The sequence below is a fragment of the Gekko japonicus genome, unplaced genomic scaffold (genome assembly GCF_001447785.1).
Source record: "Gekko japonicus isolate JY-2015 unplaced genomic scaffold, Gekko_japonicus_V1.1 scaffold204, whole genome shotgun sequence".
Classification (NCBI taxonomy): Eukaryota; Metazoa; Chordata; class Lepidosauria; order Squamata; family Gekkonidae; genus Gekko; species Gekko japonicus.
In genome coordinates this window covers 694235-716130 of record NW_015159716.1, presented here as the reverse complement: position 1 = coordinate 716130, position 21896 = coordinate 694235, and the positions used below count along the sequence as shown (strand labels likewise).

Genomic DNA, 21896 nt, shown 5'->3' with positions numbered 1-21896 from the left:
AGGGCCACAGCCATCTGAGGGGAAAACTCTATGTTTTCCCCTCAAATGGCTGTGGCCCCGCCCCCAGCGTGCCCGGCGTCATCACGTCACATCCGGCTGACGTGCATGCAGCTATAAATCATTTGGAGATAGAATGTTGTTTTCCTATGGCTGTGATGCAGCCTGTGCTGGCCACAGAGAAAGATAGAAAACTGGGCTCAAGTTCTTAAATACATACATGAACACATGAAGGTGCCTTATACTGAGTCAGACCGTTGCTTTATCGAGGTTAGTATTGCTTGCTGTGGCTAGCTGCAGTTCTCTAGTTCTCAGACAGAAGCCTTTCACATCATCTGCTACCTGATCCTTTTAACTGGAAATGCTGAGGATTGAACCTGGAACTTTCTGCATGTAAAACAGGTGCTCTACCACTAAGCCATGATATCCCCTTAAAAACAAACAAACAATGGGTTTAGATTTCGGTGGAAGGAAGAGTTCTGGCATGCTGGCATTCAGTGGAATTTTTATAAGGACTTTGAGACATCACTGTGACAATCTCTGAGAGGCAGCATCATCACATGTGACAGGAGACACTGTGCAGACAGTTCCTTGAAGGAAAGGTGTGGCTGGGGTCCAAGGGGAAGATGATCATCTGCTGGGCATATGCAGAAGCCAAGAACAATCTTGGGGCTTTTGGAAGTTGGTTGGGATGTGGAAGTCCAATGACAATCTCTTTTTTTTGGAGTTGCGATTGAATGTTGGGATCTGGGGTGTGTGCACAATGAGACAGAAATGATGAATGTGTTTTATTAACAGGGCATCGGAGGGCTGGTTTGATGGTCCATAAAGCACAAGTCAAAAATCTCGATTGAAGGGCCTGTCCACCTAACGGTTCCTCTATGATCTGTGCTAATGAGTCTCCACTTTGTACTCCAACAAAGACCAGAGGGAATTGTCAGCACCTGTGGATATGGTGACACCCACCTTTTTCCCACCTGAGGTGTTACAGGCTCCCTCCCAGAAACCAGCTTTGCTCAGAGTCAGGGGAAGAATCTTGCCCCCACATTCAACATTTGCTTGGACTATGCCTGGCAGCTTGAGTTTAAACTGCACCTGGCAGTTGGCTGGCAGGACACCGGCAAGAGGTGCCACTAACTCATAGTCGTCCTCCCAGTTCGCAAATCTCTGTGGGAAAACTGGCCACGTCACACTCTTATTTGGGCAGGAGAGGAGGTAGCTGAGAGCACACTGGTGAGAATCTGAATCAGATGTCTTATTGGCCCAGATCAGAAGAGCAAAGTGTCCTGCATGGGGCAGGTGAACCTTTAACTCAGCCTGGTTTCCTTGACAGGCTTTCCAGACGTGACGCCTCATCATGTCCTCGGGTATCCTGCTGCTATCAGACTGAAGCGTAGCAAAGAAATGCAGATCTTTAGTCCGAGTGAAAGTGATGACACAGCATCCGTCATCTGTGTGGATAATGGGGCCTGAAGGCAAGGCCTTCAGGATCCCCGCCTGCTCCGACAGCCAACTGGGTCCCACAGGCTGGATGAGGCCTTTGGGCAGACAGATGCTCTTGTCGACAGAGTTGCACATCAGTGAGTATTCTAACACGTGACTGTAGCTCTCCTTCATGTCTTTGAAGAGTTTTGAGTAGATCTGCAAAGAGTGAGCCCCTGTCTGCTGGGGGTACGCTTCAAGCTTCATCCCATTCCTCTGGAGTGTCATTAAACAATTCTCCTCTGCCTCATTCAATTTAAACAGGAACAATGTCGGAGAACGACTCTCAATGAAAATGGTTGCTTTGCCATTTTCTGTGAAACAACAAAAAATACTTGTAAAAAAATATTCCACAAACTGACTTTCTTGGTGGCATGAGGGGTATTATCTCGTATGGAGATTCTCAAAGTGGACCTGGACACTTCTGATGCTCTACGCTTTTGTGTGCGTACGTAATTTCAGACAAAGATGTCAAGTGCGTAGTCTCTGAACACCCTCACATATTGAAAATCCTATTGAATTAACCTGAAGAAAGAAGTGTGTTCTTCAGGCTGCCCAACTTAACAGTCCTCTCTGTTTTTCTCCAGCAGACATCAGGGGGCAGGGGCACAGGGTGGGAGTTCATCCATCCTCAGCAGGCAGCTGGTAACTCTAGCTGGCAAGCACCCTAATCATCTTCTTCTCCCTCTGGTCCTACTCCTTCCTATAGCAGGAACTAAGGTCCACCATCCTTTTAACTCAAGCAAGGGCCTGACTTTCTGCTTTCCCATGAGCCTTTGGGGTGATCTTCCCCGAAGATTCTAGAAGACCTCTGCCTTAAACGACCACCTCGGGACCTGGCCCAATCAGGGCTAGAGACAGCTGGTGTCCGCCCTGATGCCAGTAGACCTATCTCCCCTTCCTTCCCCTGGCTACTGTTAAGGGCCATTTTGTTTTAGCATCACCTGGCTCCAGGCCCCACCTGCAATCATCCAGCTGGGCCCTGGGCAGGGGTTTAAGGGCTGAGCTGCCACCATCTGTTCTTTCTCTTCCCACACAGAGTGCCAGGCAAGACCTTAAGAAACCACCTCTGGTCTTGGCATCAGCTCTTCCCCTCTCCTGTAGCACCTATCGGTTGGGGGGAAGGCTGACACCAGCAACCCCCTACAGTGCCCCTTGAGCAATGGGGACATGGTCCCTTTTTCAGTGCAGTTGCATTAATAAAGCGGGGATGACAAAATGCTTATTGCTGTCTTTACCTGTCTGAATGACTGTTGTTGCTGGAGTTGCTGCAACCAGTCCCTGTGCATAAAATTCAGATCTGAAGCGTATATTGCGTTCAAACTGCTGCAGACACAGGCGGGGTTTCAGTAACTGCCATTCATGGTCTTCTGGGAAGTGATCGGTAATAAAGAGAGCAGGATGGGTCAGGAAGTAAAAGTCATCCTGTCTGAAACAAGAATGAAGCAATCTCAACCAGAGCGGAAAATCTATCCCATCTTTATTCAGTCTTCCTCCATGTAGCTTAGGGTGGGGTTCACATGTATCTAGGGTTGCCAGCAATGCTCCCACTTAAGCTGTGGAGTCTTGTGGGCAAAAATTTTACTTTGTGAGTGACTGGCATTAAAGTTGTGAGCAAGCGATCTGGCTGCTACATAAATTAGGTTGCTCTGGAGCCCTCCTTCCTGGGCTGAGACAAAAATGTGTGAGCCGGAGGCTCAAAAACTGTGAGCTAGCTCACACTAACTCAGCTTAGAGGGAACACTGGTTGCCAGCCTCCAGGTGGTGGCTGGTGATCTCTCACTATTACAAAGGATCTCCAGGCGACAGAGATCAGTCCCCCTGGAGCAAATGGCTGCTTTGGAAGGTGGACTCTGTGGCATTAGACCCCACTGAAGTCCCTCCCCAAACCCTGCCCTCTTCAGGCTCCTCCCCCCAAATCTCCAGGTATTTCCCAACTGGGAGCTGGCAACCCTACATGTCTCCCCTCCTCCCTTGTGCCCCCCACAGCAACGCTGTGAGATAGTTTTATGCTAAGGGACAGTGACTGGCCCAAGGCCACCCAATGGGGTTCATGGTTCAAATGGAGATCTGAACATGGGTCTCCCAGTCCACTGTGCTCCACTGAAATATGGCAGAGTGTCACAACAAGTAGGAGGAAACAGGCTCTAGAGATAAGCAGACAAAACCTGTTGTCTAAAGGCATTTCCTTGTACCATTTCTTTGCAATGCTTCGCTTGGAGGCTGCTGGCAAATCTGTAACCAGCAAGTGATGCGTGTCCCGTTCCCAGCTATTAATCCTGGGAGTACAGAACTCAGAAACAGAAGAATGGATCGATAAAGGGTGGCAAATAGTGAAATCATTTGAAGTGAGTGAAACTATAAATCTGAGAGGCAGCAGAGATGTTAAAAAGATGCAATGAGATGGCTATATTTTATTGAATTTCGGAGATTGGTTACGTTTCTATCCTACCTTTCCTCCAAGCAGCTCACATGACATCCATGTGAACTGGGTTAAGGCTGAGGGCCAGACTACATATTACGATGTTGAATGCACTGCGTCTGGGATGCCCCAGCCTGACTTTGACTCAGACAGTCCTCCATGAGCGGCAAGGGAATTCGTTTCCGAGGTGTCTGGGGCCAAGATTCAGACTGGAACTGTAGAGCCGGGACTTCAACGTTCTGTCTTATGCGGTGGGCTGTTTCAGGTCAGGCTGAAGCCCCTTCTCTCCCCCCCACCCCGGCCCTGCAGTCCCAATATGAACTGGGGCCCCATGTGCTTCAGCAACAAGTTCCCTTGCAGCAGCTGCTGTGTGACCATCAGATCGTGACAACACAGACACACCACATTAAAAATCAGAGCATGTAGTTTGGCCCAGAGAGAATTTCACTGGCTTAAGATCACCCAGGGAGCTATCTGGCCAAGTGGGGATTTGAATCCAGGTCTCCCCAGTCCTAGTTCAGCACTTGGCTAACCGTTAAAAGTAAAGGTAAAGGGTTTCCATTGCTTGAAAGCCAGTCAAATCCGACTCTAGGGGACGGTGCTCATCTCCGTTTCAAAGACAGTACACACTGGTAAAAGCGTGGCATTGAGACTGCTGAGGCACAACAACTGTTCTGTTGTGTGATTTTCTTGTCAAGATGGAAATGTTACTCTGGATTCTTTTTGTACTTGTTTACATTTTAAGTCAAGTTATATTTACAGCCTATTATTTTAAAGGCACAACACACGGGAAAGTTCTGTAGAAGCCCCACGGAAAAAAAGAACTTGGTAGTACTCTGCTATTCCACCACTCCCAGCCATTTCAATAGGGAATCCACAATAACTTCTAGAAGATTGAGTCCTGCTTGCTTTCAAAATAGAAGTGTCTATGTAGGATAAATTTATAGCTCCCTTGTCTTTACTGAAATTGGTCAGTGACATTCCACCATATTTTACCTTCTAAGCCAATGTTGGATCAGGCCAGTGGCCCATCCAGTCCAACACTCTGCCACACAGTGGCCAAAAATACCAGGTGCCATCAGGAGGTCCAGCAGTGGGGCCAGGACACTAGAAGCCCTCCCACTGTTGACCTCCCCCCAGCAGCAAGAATACAGAGCATCCCTTGCCCCAGCCACAGAGTTCCTATCTATATACCTTGTGGCTAATAGCCACCGATGGACCTCTGCTGAATAAATGCCACAAACAGCACAGTCTCTGAAAAATGACTGCTGTGGCTCAGTGCAGGTGGCATGTGTGAGACCCAGGCCACCTTCTCTTGCAATGTCCCAGCCTCCAGGATCGCCAAAGTTGGTGCAATGTTGCCCATCTAAGCTGACGATCCAGTCCTCTGTGTTGGTTGTGACATCTATGCCACTTATTAGGAAACAGTGCAAAGCAGAGGGCTTGTGGTTGAATTCTGGTGACATTTATTCTTACTGGTAGCGTTTAGTTGTGTTTTTAAATGACTGTTTTGTTGGAAGCCACTTTGAGCACTATGGAAAAACAGTCTACATATAAATAAGGAAGATAAATGGATGACGGTCAGACTCTACCTAGTCCTCGCTGTCTCCCAAGCCCCCACTAACAGCTGGATTTCTGCTGGTTCTGCTTACAAAGATCAGTTGTGCTGTTTATGGGGTCACCAACTCTGGTCCCAATAAAGAAAGAAACCAGCAAACCCTGGAGGTAACTGCATCCTCATGTGACAGGTCTTTCTACTGCACCACAATGTACTAGGCCTTACCTGAAAGTGAACTTGGTACAAGAGTCATCTACAGTCCCACTTCCCCACGTGCTGTCCAAAAGGTGCCACCTTCCATGGAGGAAAACAGCATTCCAGGCATGATCAGTGTCCCCCCGGAAGACGTGTCCTGGTTTATATCCAAGCCCTTTGGAGTAGCCAGACAATTCCTTGCACTGAATCCCTGCAATACTGAGGGGGGAAATAGTGTTCAGAAACACGAAAGCATGTTCAGAAACATGAGTTCATGAGTGCCTGAAACTGCCTTATTCAATACCTGTCACCTCCTATGCAATCTTTTTCCCTGGAGGTGACAGGGATTGAACCTAGAACCTTCCACATGCCAAATAGCTTCTCTGTCACAAAGCCATGGCCTCTCCCCTGACTACACTACTGTAGTCAAGAGGACCGTCTCCTTTATTTGTTTGTGATGAGGGACAGATGTATGTCAAGATTACACCATGTCAGAACAAAAATTGGTACAGGGAAAAGCAGGCAGCTTGGGTGAGCGGAAACAAAGGCCCTTTTCAAACTGCCTTTGTATTCTGTTTTAGTAAGTGGTTACTAATGGATTTTTTCTGTCATTTCACACAGACCTGTTTTAGTAACCATCTGCTGGCAGAATTTATTTATCTGTTCATATAAACCCGCTTGCATTGGGTTAGCAGAGCATGGTCGAGCCACTTTTGAGGGAAACTGCTTTCTTACATTTTCTACCCCTTTGTTGCGCTTCTGAATTTCTGTGGTGTGCTGTTTAAAATGTCCATAGCGTTTCCTAAAATGCCACCTTCCCCCACTGCTCTTTTTTATCACGTGATCTTCCTCAGACTTTTTAAAAACGTTCTAAGTTGAGTGCTATAGCACTAAACCAGTATAGCACTGAAGTGCTGTACTGGTTTAGCACTATAGCACTCATCTTAGAATGTTAAAATCTGAGGAAGATCGTGCGGCAAAAAAGGGCGAGGGAAGTGGCACTGTTTGAAATGACAATAGTGCTTCAGAGACAGCTCATTAACGGAACGAAATTTGCTGTATGAAACCCTCGTCCCTGTATTTCTTTACTCAAAATTGGGCCAACAACAAATAACATCCAGTTTAGAATGGTAATGTGAAAGGGGCCAAAATTCCAGTTCTTAAGGAGCAAAAGAATGGACTGAAACAAGCACAAGCAATTCATGGCGAAAGAAGAATAACTGAGGGGGCCAGTGGGAAAAGCAGCCTTGCTGATGGTTGGAGGAAGGCATCAGTGCTGGGCATTCTTCTCTGCTTATCTCCACGCCTCCAAGAGTCAAAAGAAATGTTGCAAAAGATGAAAATATTTCCAGATCTGCTTAATGTGCATAATTCATGCAACAATTAATAAGGACCATAGAAATGGGGGATGTGTGTTCCACAGGATTTAGGGCACTGAATGGACCTCAGTACATGTTACATTTTCTCCAACAATGTCCCCAAGTAGCATGGAGAGGCATGTTCTGTAGTTCCACATTTCTCAGGCACCTGTGGACCTCATTCAGATTGGGACTGCATGGCCCAGAGAGAGAGAGAGGACTTAGACTTTTCAGCCCTGTGCAGGTTTCCCAACTTAAAAGGGCCTCTGGGGTGGTGACATTTTGCCCCATGGTAGAGACATAACATGCAGCTCATCAGTATACATGCAGTGCCCATTGAGGTAAATAGAACCCCCCAGGCCATTTCTGGTTGACAAACTCTCCGTGACCCAGGTCTGAATTGGGCTCACATCCATCAGTGAAATACAGAGCTTCCAAACACACCTCCATCCAATCAAGGGACATTACCAGGGAAAACGTAATGGGTAGTTAGGCCTTTAGGCACAGGCTTCTGATTTCTTTGGTTAAGCAGAAAGCATTCCCAGCACTCCATACTGGCCACCAATTCTATCTGAATGTGTCCCAGAAATATGAGTGACTCCAAGTTGGCACAATGATGGTAGACTGACTAGATATTTCTAGGTTTATTCAGTGAGGAGCATTACAAGTTACCTGCACATTTGTTGAAAGAGCCCCACATATCCAGCACATACCCTCTTTCCTGACCGAAGGACATCTATTGGCTTACAAGATCTGCTAGTTTTGTCATGATAGCCTTTCACGTCATATTCTGGAGGAATAAAAATGATTGCAAAATATCAACCTGGAGAAAATAATAAGAGGCTGCAACATTCCCATATGGGTTTAGTGAATCTGAGTGGTTAATCAATTCACTAGGCACATATGCTGAGGTGAAAGGGTCTTTTTAAAAATCAAAACCACCCTTGAGGGGGTTCCATGTTTAATGAAAGGTATCTGGTCTTTGATCAAGGCCAGGCTTTGGAAGGTAATATGCAACATAATAAATTATTGCCATTATTTAGTGGAGACAATAGTTCTTTTCATTGAACAGCCTCAAAGTATCACCTGTGTTAAGGGCCCTTCTGTTAAGCTGAATCTGTTACCTGATCATAAAATGATTATTTTCAGCACTTAGTGCTATTTAGTGCTAAAGTTAGACTAGAAGAGGGGGCCCTAAGCATGATAAGCCTGTGAGCACTTGTGGAGTTTTGAGAAAAGGTTGTGGAGGTCACCTCAAAATGGCTGCCACAGGGGCACGACCAGTCACAAAGGGATGCCATGGTGGAGAGGGTAAGCACCAAGGGTTGAGGGATGGTGATCTCCCAGAAACAATTCTATTTCTGAACTACAGAGATCAGTTCTGTAATGTACTCATTCTGGACCGCGTGCGAGGCTAGGGCTCCACGCAGTCAGACGAAACCTCTGAGCTTCGCTCCAGTGAACAATGGACTAAGTGGATCCTAGCCCGCACCAATCCGAGGGCTACCTTCCCGGCCGAGAGCCCATGGAACTCTCGGCCACTGTAAATAGCCTATTACGGGGTGGGGTAGGGGTGTTTTGGGTGGTGGTTTTCACAGGATATAAGCCGGCTTGCGAGCCGGCTAAAGTTGTCTTGTTCTGCACAAATAAAGTATGAGAGCTGTAATCACTCATCAGTCTCAGTACTTTTCAAGTTCCCTTGGAGAAAATGGCTGTTTGGAGGGTAGACTATGGCATTATACTCCTCTGAGATCCCTACTCTCCCCAGTCTCCTTCCCCAAATCCCTAGGAATTTCCCAACCAGGAGTTGGCAGCCCTAGGGAAACTATACTCCCAAGCCAAGCAATCTTCTGTGATGGGACAACTATTTCTGAATGGGAATTCCCTGCAGACCTTTGTGATATCTCCTGAGGTCTTCTAAAAATTTCCTGCTATGATGAAATGGGAAGAATAATTGGATGCTAGGCAATACCTTATTGGTCTAGATTCTGTGCAGAAAATACCAATGGCCAGTCACTTTAATCCTCACAGTGCATGGGGGAGGGATTCATGTGTTGCATGAGCTTGTCTTGCCCTTTAACAATGTATGCTTATATAGTACCAGGATTCATAGATGTAGCTGGGGGGCTTCCTTTGTAAAAGTCCACACTAGTGCATGGGTTACACCAGAAACATGGAGGAGCTCTTCCTTGCCCCAGTGAGCTTCAGGGCTAAAGTGATTTTTGAATCTGAGTCTCCCACAGTTAAGCCCAGTTCACTAGCCACTGATCTACGTTTATTTTCCAGAGTCCTATGTGGAAATGGAGCTCCAATGACAGTGTCTGGAAGGAGAAGAAGCCTATGAACTTCATAGCTAGACATAGCAGCCCATATGTGACTAGGACTCTGGATCTTTGCCAGAAGGGGCCAATCAATTCCCTGGATTTAGTAAATCAGTGAGAAATCTGACTGGTTTAAATTATCAGATGAACTACCTTAGTTCAGGCAAGGAGATATTTTGTGTCCCACTCTGACTCTCTTGCAAATATATATTTCGCAACAGGCTTTCCTTCTGATGTTGTGGACACTTATTTTCATTTGGCCTCTGACTCCCCCCCCCCCCCCCCCCCCCCGTCTTGTAGGGCTCATATGCTTTTGATAGCTGCATGACAGGCAGAAGGAGAACAAATGGAACACACATACACATACCATTCTTCAAGCATGAACATGATACGATAGGAGAAAGCTTTAGCTGTTGAACCTCTTCATGGAGACTATCATATAATAAAAATGGCAGAATCCATGGCATAGATTCAACCTTCTTCCAAGAAGTATTCAAACCATGCTCAGTGACATGGAAGGATAGGAGTGGGATTCATCCCCATAGCTACCTATGTGACAGCAAATCCATATCCAAATGGCTCGAAGTTTCTCCAGGTCATTGTGAGCTTCTTGCAGCAGGACACTCACTAGGTCTTTCACACTGCTCGTGACATTCACCTGGTTTGTAAGGAGCAAATGTGGAGAAAATATGAAGGAAGGCTTTCCACCTCTGTCATCTACCACAATCCCTCCTTATACCTATCTTCTTTTGTTCAGTGTTAAAAACCTGATCCTCAGAAACTGCTCACCTTGGTCCCAATTTACCAGATTTAACTTTTCTTAGGAATAAATTAAACCTGATAGAAGGGGATCTATGAATAGCAGCTTCCCCTGACCCTAGTTTACTTCTTCAACAGGTAATAAGAACATAAGAATATAAGAACATAAGAACATAAGAGACGCCAATGTTGGATCAGGCCAAAGGCCCATCCAGTCCAACGCTCTGTGTCACACAGTGGCCAGAAATACCAGTGCCATCAGGAGGTCCAGCAGTGGGGCCAGGACATTAGAAGCCCTCCCACAGTTGACCCCCCCCCAAGCACCAAGAAGACAGAGCATCACTTGCCCCAGAGCCCCTAGCTATACCTTGTGGCTAATAGCCACTGATGGACCTCTGCTCCATATGCTTATCTAATTCCCTTTTGAAGCCGTCCATGCTTGTAGCACCCACCACTTCCTGTGGCAGTGAATTCCATGTGTTAATCACTCTTTGGGTGAAGAAGTACTTCCTTTTATCCGTTCTAACCCGACCGCTCTGCAGTTTCATGGAGTGCCCACGAGTTCTTGTATTGTGAGAAAGGGAGAAAAGTACCTCTTTCTTTACCTTCTCTTTCCCATGCATAATCTAAGCATAATCAAAGCAGCAAGTGAAATGATGTTATCCGAGAATAATTCAGTGTGTAATAAAGAAAGTTTTGTGCCAGCAGAACCAGGATCTCTTTGTTTATGATAGTTGCATGGTGTGTATTGTGGACAGATTTAGAAAGCATCTGTCAGTAATGCACCCTTGAGAAGAACATCTCAATATCCTAATGACAGCCATACAGCATGATGATAAAGTAGGGCTTACCTTTGATGCGTAGGCATCCAATTTCTTAAACTGTTGCAAGTCTATTGGCATTGATTTCAGACTGGATTTATCCCACGGATAAGCTGGAAACAAACATGGAAAGTAATTCAAACAAAGTCAAATCAGTGGTTGGCTCAATTAGGTTGCTTCCCCTTGGAGGTCTTGCTTCCACTGGCATCGAAACTGGAGCAAGTTTTATTTCGAGCATCGATGTGATATTGTTCATAATTGTTCACTTTCTGGCTTTTCACTGCATTGTGATATTTCTGAAACCTGCTTTGATATGATCGTTTTTTGAAAGATTGCAGTCAGAACACCTTTGCACAACTTGTGGATGGGAAAGTGCACATCATTGAAGGTCTTGCCCACACTGGCACCATTTTACTTGCCTCCATCCCTGTAGACTGTCATTCCCCACCACCACCGTGCTACTGGATGTCTTTTTCAAGCTTTTTAACCAATCAATAATTGCTAGAATATAATGATCTGTATCCATAATTTCTGAACCCCCAACTTCCATTTTTTTTACAGCAAGCCTCTAGTGCTTTCAATTCCAGAGATATAAAGTATTCCTTCTATATCTTTGCAATGAAAAGGGCTAAATACTTAGTTTAAAAAAATAACACTGGGGATTCAGAGACGCTAGTAGCATCTTTCTGGACCACTCAAAAGAGACAACTCAGTGCTGCAGGTCAGTCACAATATCCATTCTGTTAAGGGAAACATAAACTGGAGATTTATTTTGAGGAGGGAAACAGGTTACGGTACAAAGGAAACATACTGTTCATGTCTCATCTTCAGCAAATCTTAACAGATGAGAAGGGGCCTACATGGAAACACAAGTCTCTCAACTAGAAGCAGATTCAGATCACTAGATGTTCAAGGAAGAGTTAAAATAAAAATCGAGACCAACAAAATGTCCAAGTTGTAAGCTTTTGTGAGTTAAAGCTCACTTTGTCAGTGTAACTTACCATACAAGTTTTGTCCACCATATAAGTCTGGTTCATCTGGCAAAGATGTCCTTTCTTCCTCATGAAATCCTACAGAATTGTCATATTTGAAAAAGGACACAAAGACAGGAGAACACAAGGTTGTGGAAGCAAACAAAAATCATAAGGAAATGAACAGAGAAACTATGTAAACTTTTCAGTTGGCTGGTTGGCTACTGTGTGAGACAGAATGCTGGACCAGGTGGACTATTGGTCTGGTCCAGCAGGCCTCTTCTTATGTTATTTTGTTCTTATTTCCTTTTTACAGGATCAGCCAGATCCAGAGAAAAACTGCTCAGTAGTCATGCAGGGAAACAGATCATCATTTATTATGTGTGTAACATATGGTTGGACCATAACACGCAAAGCAGCATATAATGATCATATGTCACCTAATACACATATCTTTTTACAAAGAGCAATAAAATCAACTGCGAAATAGCTGAAGTCACAATAAACACATCATACCGAAATAAGGATAAAAGTCATAATCAGTGATACTTCTGCACTGGGATAATTTTGTACTTTCCTTTTCATCATCTAGCTACACATGGAATTAAAATGATGCTTCACAATGGCACTAAATGCAATGCTATAGTAGCCCAGAAAATCCATTCCCACAGGAAAGTCCCATTCAGCAAATTAAATTAGAACATCCATAGTACATCATGCTTTTCTTGAGCTCCACTCATGGATTTCCTAGGACTTTCTCTTTAAACTACAGCAATAATAATAATAATAATAATAATAATAATAATAATAATAATAATAATAATAATATGGTTCAAAGTGGAAACTGACTGGAGGTTGGCTGTGGGTGGATCTTTCATCTGGCAGCCCAACCCACAGCCACCACTGCGGGTGCTGTATTCCCCTCACCCTTTAGCTTTTTCAAGGGTTTTTTCCTCTCCACTGAGCTGCACTGTAGCATTCTAGCATGGCTTGGTCAGGAAAAGAAGGGAGAAAAAGGGGGTCTCCAGGCAATGGGACAATCCCACCAAAATTGCCCTGGGGCAACAGAGAAAAAGGGGGAGGAGCAGCAGGCAGTGGCAGCAGCGAGCAGGACTAAAATAGGGGCCCATGGATGCTGCTCCCGTCTGCTCCCACCTTACTTCCTAGCGGTCTTGAAACCCTGGGTAGATGCAACCAAAGAAAACCCTACAGAACAAAGAGGTGCAGAACAGGATTTCTAAAAGCAAATACTCATCTAAGCATGTCTGAGGATGTATTTCCATCCCATCAAAATCGATAGTTTCCCCATGCAAATCAGAACTAGAGAATATTCTGAGGAATTCTACATCTGCCTGCTAAACACATGAAGACTAATGTCTGGATTTTCTGCCTCGCTTCCTTATGATCTCCTTACTAAGATTATGCTTCCCAAGCTGGTATTTTATATATCAGCATTCATTGGCTCGCACTACATACCCTGGTCAAACTCACAGGTAATGACGGACTGTTGCTTGTCATAGTGCGTCTGCCCTGTTTCATCAACAAAAAAAGAACACCTCAGAAATCTGAAGGCAAAAGGATTTGAAATCATTCAACCCTCTGACACGAGACAGAATGCACCATCTCCAATGTTTCCATCACCTGGAGTTGGGAGACCTAGACTGAAATGTTGCCACCTCCACCATCACATGGCCTTACACTAGTCTGTCAGCTGATCTGGTTGGTCCTTTAAAAAGGTATTGTGTGAGCTGAATTCTGGAGCTTTGGATTTTTGTTTTGGACCACCATGGCTGACAACTTCTTTCTTATGCCCTTAACACATAGAATTCACTGCCACAGGAGGTGGTGGCAGCTACAAGCATTGACAGCTTCAAGAGGAAATTGGATAACCATATGGAGCAGAGGTCCATCAGTGGCTATTAGCCACAAGGTATGGATAGGAACTCTTGGTCTGGGGCAAGTGATTCTGTGTATTCTTGGTGCTTGGGGGGGGGCAACAGAGGGAGGGCTTCTAGTGTCCTGGCCCCACTGCTGGACCTCCTGATGGCACCTGGTATTTTTGGCCACTGTGTGGCAGAGTGCTGGACTGGATGGGCCAATGGCCTGATCCAACATTGGCTTCTCTTATGTTCTTAACACTCATTTGTAAAATACCCTACTTCACAGAGTAGTTGTAAGAGGGAGCATTGTTAAGTATGCTGCCAATTAAGTAAGCAGTACTTTGTTTTATAAACAAGTTGGTTTATAAATTCCACTCAGGGTTCCATTTGGGGCATGCTATAAAAGCTTGTGCTGAAATAAATCATCCAGTACTGTTTACGATACCACAGAATTCTTTTTGTTTTGCTCTAAAAGATTTTCACGCCCCTTACCTGGATAGCCCAGGCTAGCCTGATCTCATCAGATCTCAGAAGCTGAGCAGGGTCAGCCCTGGCCAGTGTTTGGATGGGAGCCTGCCAAGGAAGTCCAGGGTCACTACACAGAGGCAGACAATGGCAAATCACCTCTTTTCGTCGCTTGCCTTGAAAACCCTATGCCGGGATTGCCTTGATGGCAACACACACACACACACCAACTACCTGGAATTTTGAGCCATAAGTGGGAACGGATATTTACCATGCAAATCTTGGCCTTGATGTAATGATGGTCCTTGGTCCCCATCATCCTGAAATCCTGTAGAATTGTTATAGTTGACATGAGAACAGCAGAAAGGAGAAAACAAGGTGGCAGTCAAAGGAAAAAATTAATGTGACAATCAGAAGAAGTCAGATGAAGCTGCCTTCCCCTGAGTCAGTCCTTGGTCTGCCTTGTCTGCTCTGATTAAGAATAAGAAGAGGAGATTGGATTTATGCCCCGCCCTTCACTACCCAAAGGTGTCTCAGAGCGGCTTACAAACTCCTTTCCCTTCCCCTCCCCACAACAGACACCCTGTGAGGTGGGTGGGGCTGCGAGAGCTCTTGACAGAAACTGCTCTTTTTCAAGAACAGCTGTGCCAGAACTATGGCTTGCCCAAGGTCATCCAGCCAGGTGCAAGTGGAGGAGTGGGGGGAATCAAACTCGGTTCTCCCAGATTAGAGTCCGCGCACTCAACCACTACACCAAATTGGCTCTCTTAACAGTAGCTTTCTGTGGATAGCAGATTAGCACAGGGTTAGGGTTCTTTGATGGGGAGTTGGTCATTATATTATTACAGATTGGTACTACCCATATCTCCACTGCCTTCTGTGATTATAAATAAAGAACTTAAGCTAGATATAGTCAAAATGTGAGGAACTGTTAATACAGGAAAATTTTAAAAATAATTTAAAATATATACCGGATATTGATTCATTAATTTAAAATTAATCTTTAAAATAGGTGTGTGGGGGGGAGATCTCAGAAAAGTGGAGGTTCACATTTACAAAAGGTTCAACACTCACAAAAGGGTCAACACTCACAACGAATCACTGAGGGAAAATGCAATTATGATGGTTAACCTGTGGTGATTTTATTGTATAGATTACCTTTTTTATTTTATTCAACTTTTATCCCACCCTCCCCTGCATAGCAGGCTCAGTGCAGGTTACATCAAGTTTAATAAAATACAGTATATACAATTAATACAATTAAAACACTAATAAAATACCACCATGGCCTTCATCCGGTGCCCATTACAGTGGAAAAGTCTGTTCCCCCCCTCTAATTTTGTGTGTGTTGGTTTAGTCTCATGGGGTGCAGTCCCAGCTGGTTAATTCCTCTTTGTTAATCAGAATTATAGACTGGATGGTCTGCCTTGTCCTGGAACCTACTGCTTCTATTCATGTAGCTTCTTGCTAAAAACTGATGTTTTGAACACACCAGTCTCTGCTGTGTGAACCTAAGAGCCACAACCTGAGTGAGTCCCCTATTCCTGATTTGCAAGCCGAAGGAAACATCACATAACCAATGGTGCATGTCACGTAGTATACTGGTCAAGATTTATAATATACCTGGGAACTGTTGGCATAGTGGGATTTTAATGCAATTTTTTACTATCACTAATGGGAATATCTCTATGCAAGTAAATATGGGGAAATGATAGTATTGTGTATCTGGAACAGTACTGCAGTTAGAATTCCTTGCATTCCAGGACTGTTGTTACTAAACCATATGGCCAAGGTTCTGTGCAGTTTGCAAGAATTGGTTTTGTGCACTGTTGTGACTGCTTGCATTGTCGTTGCAAAACACTGGGAAAACCCAATTCCCCAACTAAAGGGAATTGGATTAATAAACTAAAAGATGTGTTTTGTATGGTAAGATTCACCACTTATTTAAAAATGAAAACAGTAAAGAACATCAGAGTTTAGTACTAGGTGGTTCAGAAGGTGGACATTTAAAGGAAAACAGAGGATCTGTTTTTGATTTTGGTGATGGTGTTATTGGACAAATGAGTAATATCATCACCTAAGGTTCTAAATAAAATGCTGTTTATTGGCCAGTTTGTATTACAGATTAATAGAGAAAAAATAATAGGGCTGGAGTTGGTCTGGCAGAGGAATATCTGCTAGTGGTATGTATACTAGTTCCCCTTTCATTTGTGATAAACCTGTACTATTTAAAAAATCTGCCTTATCTGGGGCAGCAGTGGGAAAAGTGTGTGTGTGTGTGTGTTTGTGTGTGCATTTCCTGACTACTTCAAACAAGTGCTCACTTTGACAGACAGACAATGTTCCCTCTAAGCTATGGAGTCTTGTGAGCAAAAGTTCTACTTTGTGAGCTACTGGCAATAAAGTTGTGAGCAAGCGATTTGTCGACTGCATAAATTAGGTTGTTCTGGAGCCATCCTTCCTGAGTTAAGACAAAAATCTCGGAGCTGGAGGCTAAAAAACTGTGAGCTAGCTCACACTAACTCAGCTTAGAGGGAACACTGCAGACAGATCTCATCTTAAATACCCCTGCTAGTTAGACTGTGATAATTGCTACTAACTAGGAATGTTCCTAACCTTCCAACTCAAAAAGAGGACATTTTCATCAGGTTTTTTAAAAAGAGCCCAAAAGAGGACATGTCCTCTAAAAAGAGGACATCTGGTATAACCCTGCTGTACACGGTTTGGGGTTGGAGCAGGCCGGCTGCCGGAGAATTCCGCCCTGCCCGCCATCAGAGCTACGTAATGCTCGATATTAAGCCACAGGCAATAGCATTGGCCTTTCAACCACCAGATGGCAGTATACAACCTGTCCTTCCCCAACCTACAGCCAGGGGCCCTGTAACAGGAAGGGACGTGGAAGGCTCGCTGAGATCAGCGGCTGGAGAAGTAGGACGGACGCCGCTCTGGGCAACCTTTCGTGTCCCCACAGCAACGTCTCAGCATTTGGGGTCAGGTCAAAATGAAATGGGCACTCCGTCATGTGTATTTTTTTGCTGACGTTTCCATTTGTTATCTGCGTCCGCAGCCGAAGCAGCTGTGGTCTCAAATGGAAGACCACTGTGGCCTGGGCAGAGCTTCTAAGTGTATTCAGTTTCTCTGCCACACAGAAATGCCCCTCCAAAATGTCCCCCCCCACACACGGGAAACAAGAACGGTACGCTTTCCCACAGTATAGTGGAAAGGTGTGGGGTTGTTTTTTTTTTTTTTTGGGGGGGGGGTCTTATAGCAAAAAAATTGTCAGAGGAAAAAGAGTGTAGAAGTCCACTCACATCCCATTCGGATTGCAAGCCTGATGGCTACTTTAAATCCTAATGCAGAGATAGCAATAAATAAATAAATAGATAAAAATAAGTGTTAAAGCATTTTTAAATTAAAGTTTAAATTAAAGGGGATTAGGGGGCTCGCCTTGCAATGGTTTGCCTCCTTTCTTCAAGGTCGGGGACAAAGGGTGGCGCTAGAACAGGAGTCCAGGAGGCACCCACTTGGGTGTGGTGTGCCTCAGGGGGCTGTGCTGTCCCCGATGTTATTTAACATCTACATGCACCCCCTTGCCCAGATGGCCCGGAGCTATGGGCTGGGATGTCACCAGTATGCTGATGACACCCAGCTCTATCTGATATTAGGCGGCCAGTCGGAGATGATCTGGATGGCGCTTTGCAGGCTGTGGCTGGGTGGCTCAGGCTGAGTCGGCTGAAGCTGAATCCAGCAAAGACGGAGGTCCTGTGCCTGGGTCAGGGTGGTTCGGGGTTGGGGATCCCACTCCCGACCTTGGGGGGGGGTCTCATTGGTCCCAGCGTTGAGGTTCAGCATTCGGGAGTGCTCCTGGATTCCTCCCTTACCATGGAGGCCCAGGTAGCCGCCACTGCCAAGTTGGCCTTCTATCATCTGAGGCTGATTAGGCAGTTGGTTCCCTTCCTTGACCGTGCTGACCTGGCTACAGTGATCCACGCGATGGTCACCTCGAGACTAGACTACTGTAACGCTCTCTACATGGGGCTGCATTTGTCGCTGATCCGGAAGCTGCAGCTAGTGCAGAATGCCGCGGCCAGGCTGTTGTTGGGTCTCCCTAGATGGGAGGACATCCAGCCTGTGCTGAGGACACTGCACTGGCTGCCAGTAGCATACTGAATCCACTTCAAAGTGCTGGTTCTTACCTTTAAAGCCCTATATGGCCGGGGTCCAAGATACCTACGGGACCGCCTTTCCCCGTATATACCCCAGAGAGCACTACGGTCTGGGTCTCAAAATCAGTTGACCCTCCCTGGGCGGAGGGAGGCCAGGCTAGCTGCTACTAGGGCGAGGGCCTTCTCAGTGGCGGCCCCTACCTGGTGGAACGAGCTCCTGGAGGAGATCAGGGCCCTGCGGGACCTTTCACAGTTCCGCAGGGCCTGCAAGACGGAGCTCTTCCGCCAGTCATATAACTAGGGGCCGCCGCCATCTTAGTGCACGGCCCGTAATGTTGACATCAGCAACTGCCTCAAGAATGAGCAGTATAACATTCAAACACTTATGTGGAATAACGTCGAAGCCCTTTATTTGAATATATCTCATTGGTTTATCTTATCTGCCGCCAGTACTTTGTAACATTTGTAATGCATTATTTTGTCGTGTTTTAATTCTGTACTATTTCTGTTTTTATCTTGTATTGTTGTATTGTTGTTGGGAGCCACCCTGAGCCTTCTTTGCAGGGAGGGTGGGGTATAAATTTGATTATATATAAATAAAATAAATAAAAGTTTAAAAGCAGTGTGAGAGCCAGCACTGTGTAGTAGATGGGGTGTGTCAGGTTCGAACTCGGCAGACTTGGGTTCAGTTCCTTGGTAAGCCATAGGTGACCTTGGCCAAGTCACTCTCTTTCAGTATAATTTACTTCACAGGGTTGTTGTGAAGATAACATGGAGGCGGGAATAACCATTCTCAGATTCTTGGAGGAAGGACAGGACTTAGAAGAAGAAGAGGAGGAGGAGGAGGAGGAGATTGGATTTATACCCCGCCCTTCACTACCCAAAGGAATCTCAGAGTGGCTTACAAACTCCTTTCCCTCCCCCTCCCCACAACAGACACCCTGTGAGGTAGGTGGGGTTGAGAGAGCTCTGATAGAAACTGCTCTTTTTCAAGGACAGCTCTTATCAGAACTATGGCCCAAGGTCATCCAGCAGTGCAAGTGGAGGAGTGGGGAACCAAACCCGGTTCTCCCAGATTAGAGTCCGTGCACTTAACCACTACACCAAACTGGCTCTCTAAAGTGATAAATATTGATGTTTGTTTGTTTGTTTATTATTATCTTGCAAACCAAAACAGAGCCCTGTCCTGGATAGTCCAGACTAGCCCAATCTCATCAGATCTCAGATGCTAAAAAAGGTCAGCTCTGGTTAGTATTGGGATGGGAGACCACCAGGGTCGCAGTGCAGAAGCAGGCAATGGCAACCCCCCTCTCTGAACCTCTCTTGCCTTGAAACCTCTATGGGGTAGCCCTAAGTCGGCTGCCGTTTGACAGCACTTTCCAGCACCACAAACCAAATGGAACTCAGGAAAGGTGGCACAGAAATGGCTAAACAGAAATAAACAGTTTGGCTCTTCATTACTGTACTAGTGAAACCTGGCTTCTCAGCGGAAATACTTCAGATAAATGAAGGAGGAGGAGGAGGAGATTGGATTTATCCCCCGCCCTTCACTCTGAGTCTCAGAGCGGCTTACAAACTCCTTCCCCTCCCCACAACAGACACCCTGTGAGGTAGGTGGGGCTGAGAGAGCTCTGACAGAAACTGCTCTTTCTCAAAAACAGCTCTGACAGAACTATGGCTTGCCCAAGGTCATCCAGCAGCTGTATGTGGAGGAGTGGGGAATCAAACCCGGTTCTCCCAGATTAGAGTCCACGCACTTAACCACTACACCGAACTGGCTCTCTGACTTTCAATCATGAGCCTTGGTTTGGGCTCACGTATGCGGTAGAACTCCATGGTAGCTCTCCTTTGCCCACATCAATTGACACATGGAGCGGAGGCCTTACCTTTGTTATCTTGCCCTCTGTGGTGCGGAAATACCCGGATTCCTGCATCAGCCCCAGAAAAGAAAAAAATAATTGGTGAAGACTTATCTGAAGACTCTGCATGCATCTCTAGGCTCAAACACACAAACAGGAATTATACAGGATCCCAGTGAAATAAAACAGGAGTCCAGTGGCACTTTAAAGATCCAGATGAATGTTGGACTAGGATCTGTGAGATAAATGCTGAGTGGGTGGCCTTGGGAAAGTCCACATGGTAGTACGGATAATATACGGATAAAATGGAGGACAGGAAAACAGTGTTGTAAACTGCTTTGGGTTCCCATTGGGGAGAAAACCCAGGTATAAATATCTAAATAAATTTACTGAAAGTGATGCAGTGCCTCTAGATCAAGTCTACGCATCTAAGTTTGCAGTTCAGCAAGTGGGAAGTGTACATACTAAGTCTCTCAGTTCTTGCCTGTACCCAGAATTGAACTTTATTTGTCTTAGGTGCCACTGGACTCAAACCTTGTTTCCACATCTATTTGTTAAGTTTTGTATTTGTATACTAATTTACTGCCATTCACAAATCTTTCTTACATCCAATCTTAGCTGTAATCACACAGTACATATGCATCTTGACTCTAAATGGTCCTTCCTGACAACAACAACAACAACCCCCCCCCCATTAAGTAATGGATGAGAAGGTTCTGTTCCAAGTGTATCTGTGGAAGTGTGTGTGCACACAAAAGCTTATACCATGTGAATAAAACCTTGTTGGATATAAAGGTGCCACTGGACTCAAACTTTGTTCTCCAGGGAAGGCTGTATCAGGAAGCATGTCAGGAAGTGTGGGCAAAGAATCAAGAGGGAGGGAGAAAGAAGGAACCATTTCCTTTGCCCATGAGAGCTTATTTTTTCTTTCCCTTCCATCCTTTTAAGGAAGTGTCTGGCCAGGCCAACTGAAAGTACCGCTACTTCACACGCAGAGCAGAACCACTGACTGACCCACTGAAGTTCAGATTTGCATGGACTCCTAGAAGACATGCAAAATCACGGAGATGAAAAAACACTACTCTCGTGAACCCAGTACAATATACAATACCAATATAGTAACTCCATTACTGTTAATATAAGAAAAACGTCATGGCTTAAAGATTTAAACAAAACAGGAACCCACCTTTGTTGAAGGAACTTTCTTTTCCTGTCTGGGATGTAGTTTGTCTAGGGTGTATTTCTACAGTGATATGATTTCCTGTAGAGGACAACAACAAAATGAATGAAGTAAGCAGAACTGATAGAGAAAACGAAGTATCAAAATAATATAAATGTGACAAAAAGGCAGAAAATATCAGATCTGTTATGTCTTTTTCTTCTGGGATCAAGGACAGGGGGAGGACTTTCTGCCACTTTTCTGTTTCCATGACAGAGCTGCCTAGAGGGACAATTTTTATTAGGGAAACCACAAGAGGGGAAAAGTTACCTCCTCCTGCCAACCTGGACCTGAGGCTCTGATCCAAGTTCCCCCTTCCCCCTACAATTGATTCTGATATTAAAGTCAGATGATATTCTGATCACATATCCCTCGTGCAGCATGTCCTTTGACCCTTTCTTACAAACAATGACAGATCAAAGT

General features: G+C 45.2%; 1 protein-coding gene across 1 annotated transcript in view; it reads right to left on the bottom strand.

Annotated features, from left to right (window-relative positions):
• LOC107112212 (kyphoscoliosis peptidase-like) overlaps positions 1 to 20231 on the bottom strand; it is a 27002-nt gene extending 6771 nt beyond the window's left edge. The window contains exons 1-9 of the mRNA XM_015413347.1: positions 20213 to 20231; positions 13361 to 13414; positions 11915 to 11983; positions 10944 to 11026; positions 9883 to 9991; positions 7685 to 7802; positions 5685 to 5873; positions 2718 to 2908; positions 964 to 1793 (exon numbers count right to left, since the gene is read on the bottom strand). Of these exons, the coding sequence (XP_015268833.1) occupies positions 964 to 1793; positions 2718 to 2908; positions 5685 to 5873; positions 7685 to 7802; positions 9883 to 9991; positions 10944 to 11026; positions 11915 to 11983; positions 13361 to 13414; positions 20213 to 20231 (1662 nt within the window). The remainder of the gene's footprint in view (positions 1 to 963; positions 1794 to 2717; positions 2909 to 5684; positions 5874 to 7684; positions 7803 to 9882; positions 9992 to 10943; positions 11027 to 11914; positions 11984 to 13360; positions 13415 to 20212) is intronic.
• Positions 20232 to 21896: the final 1665 nt, after the last annotated feature.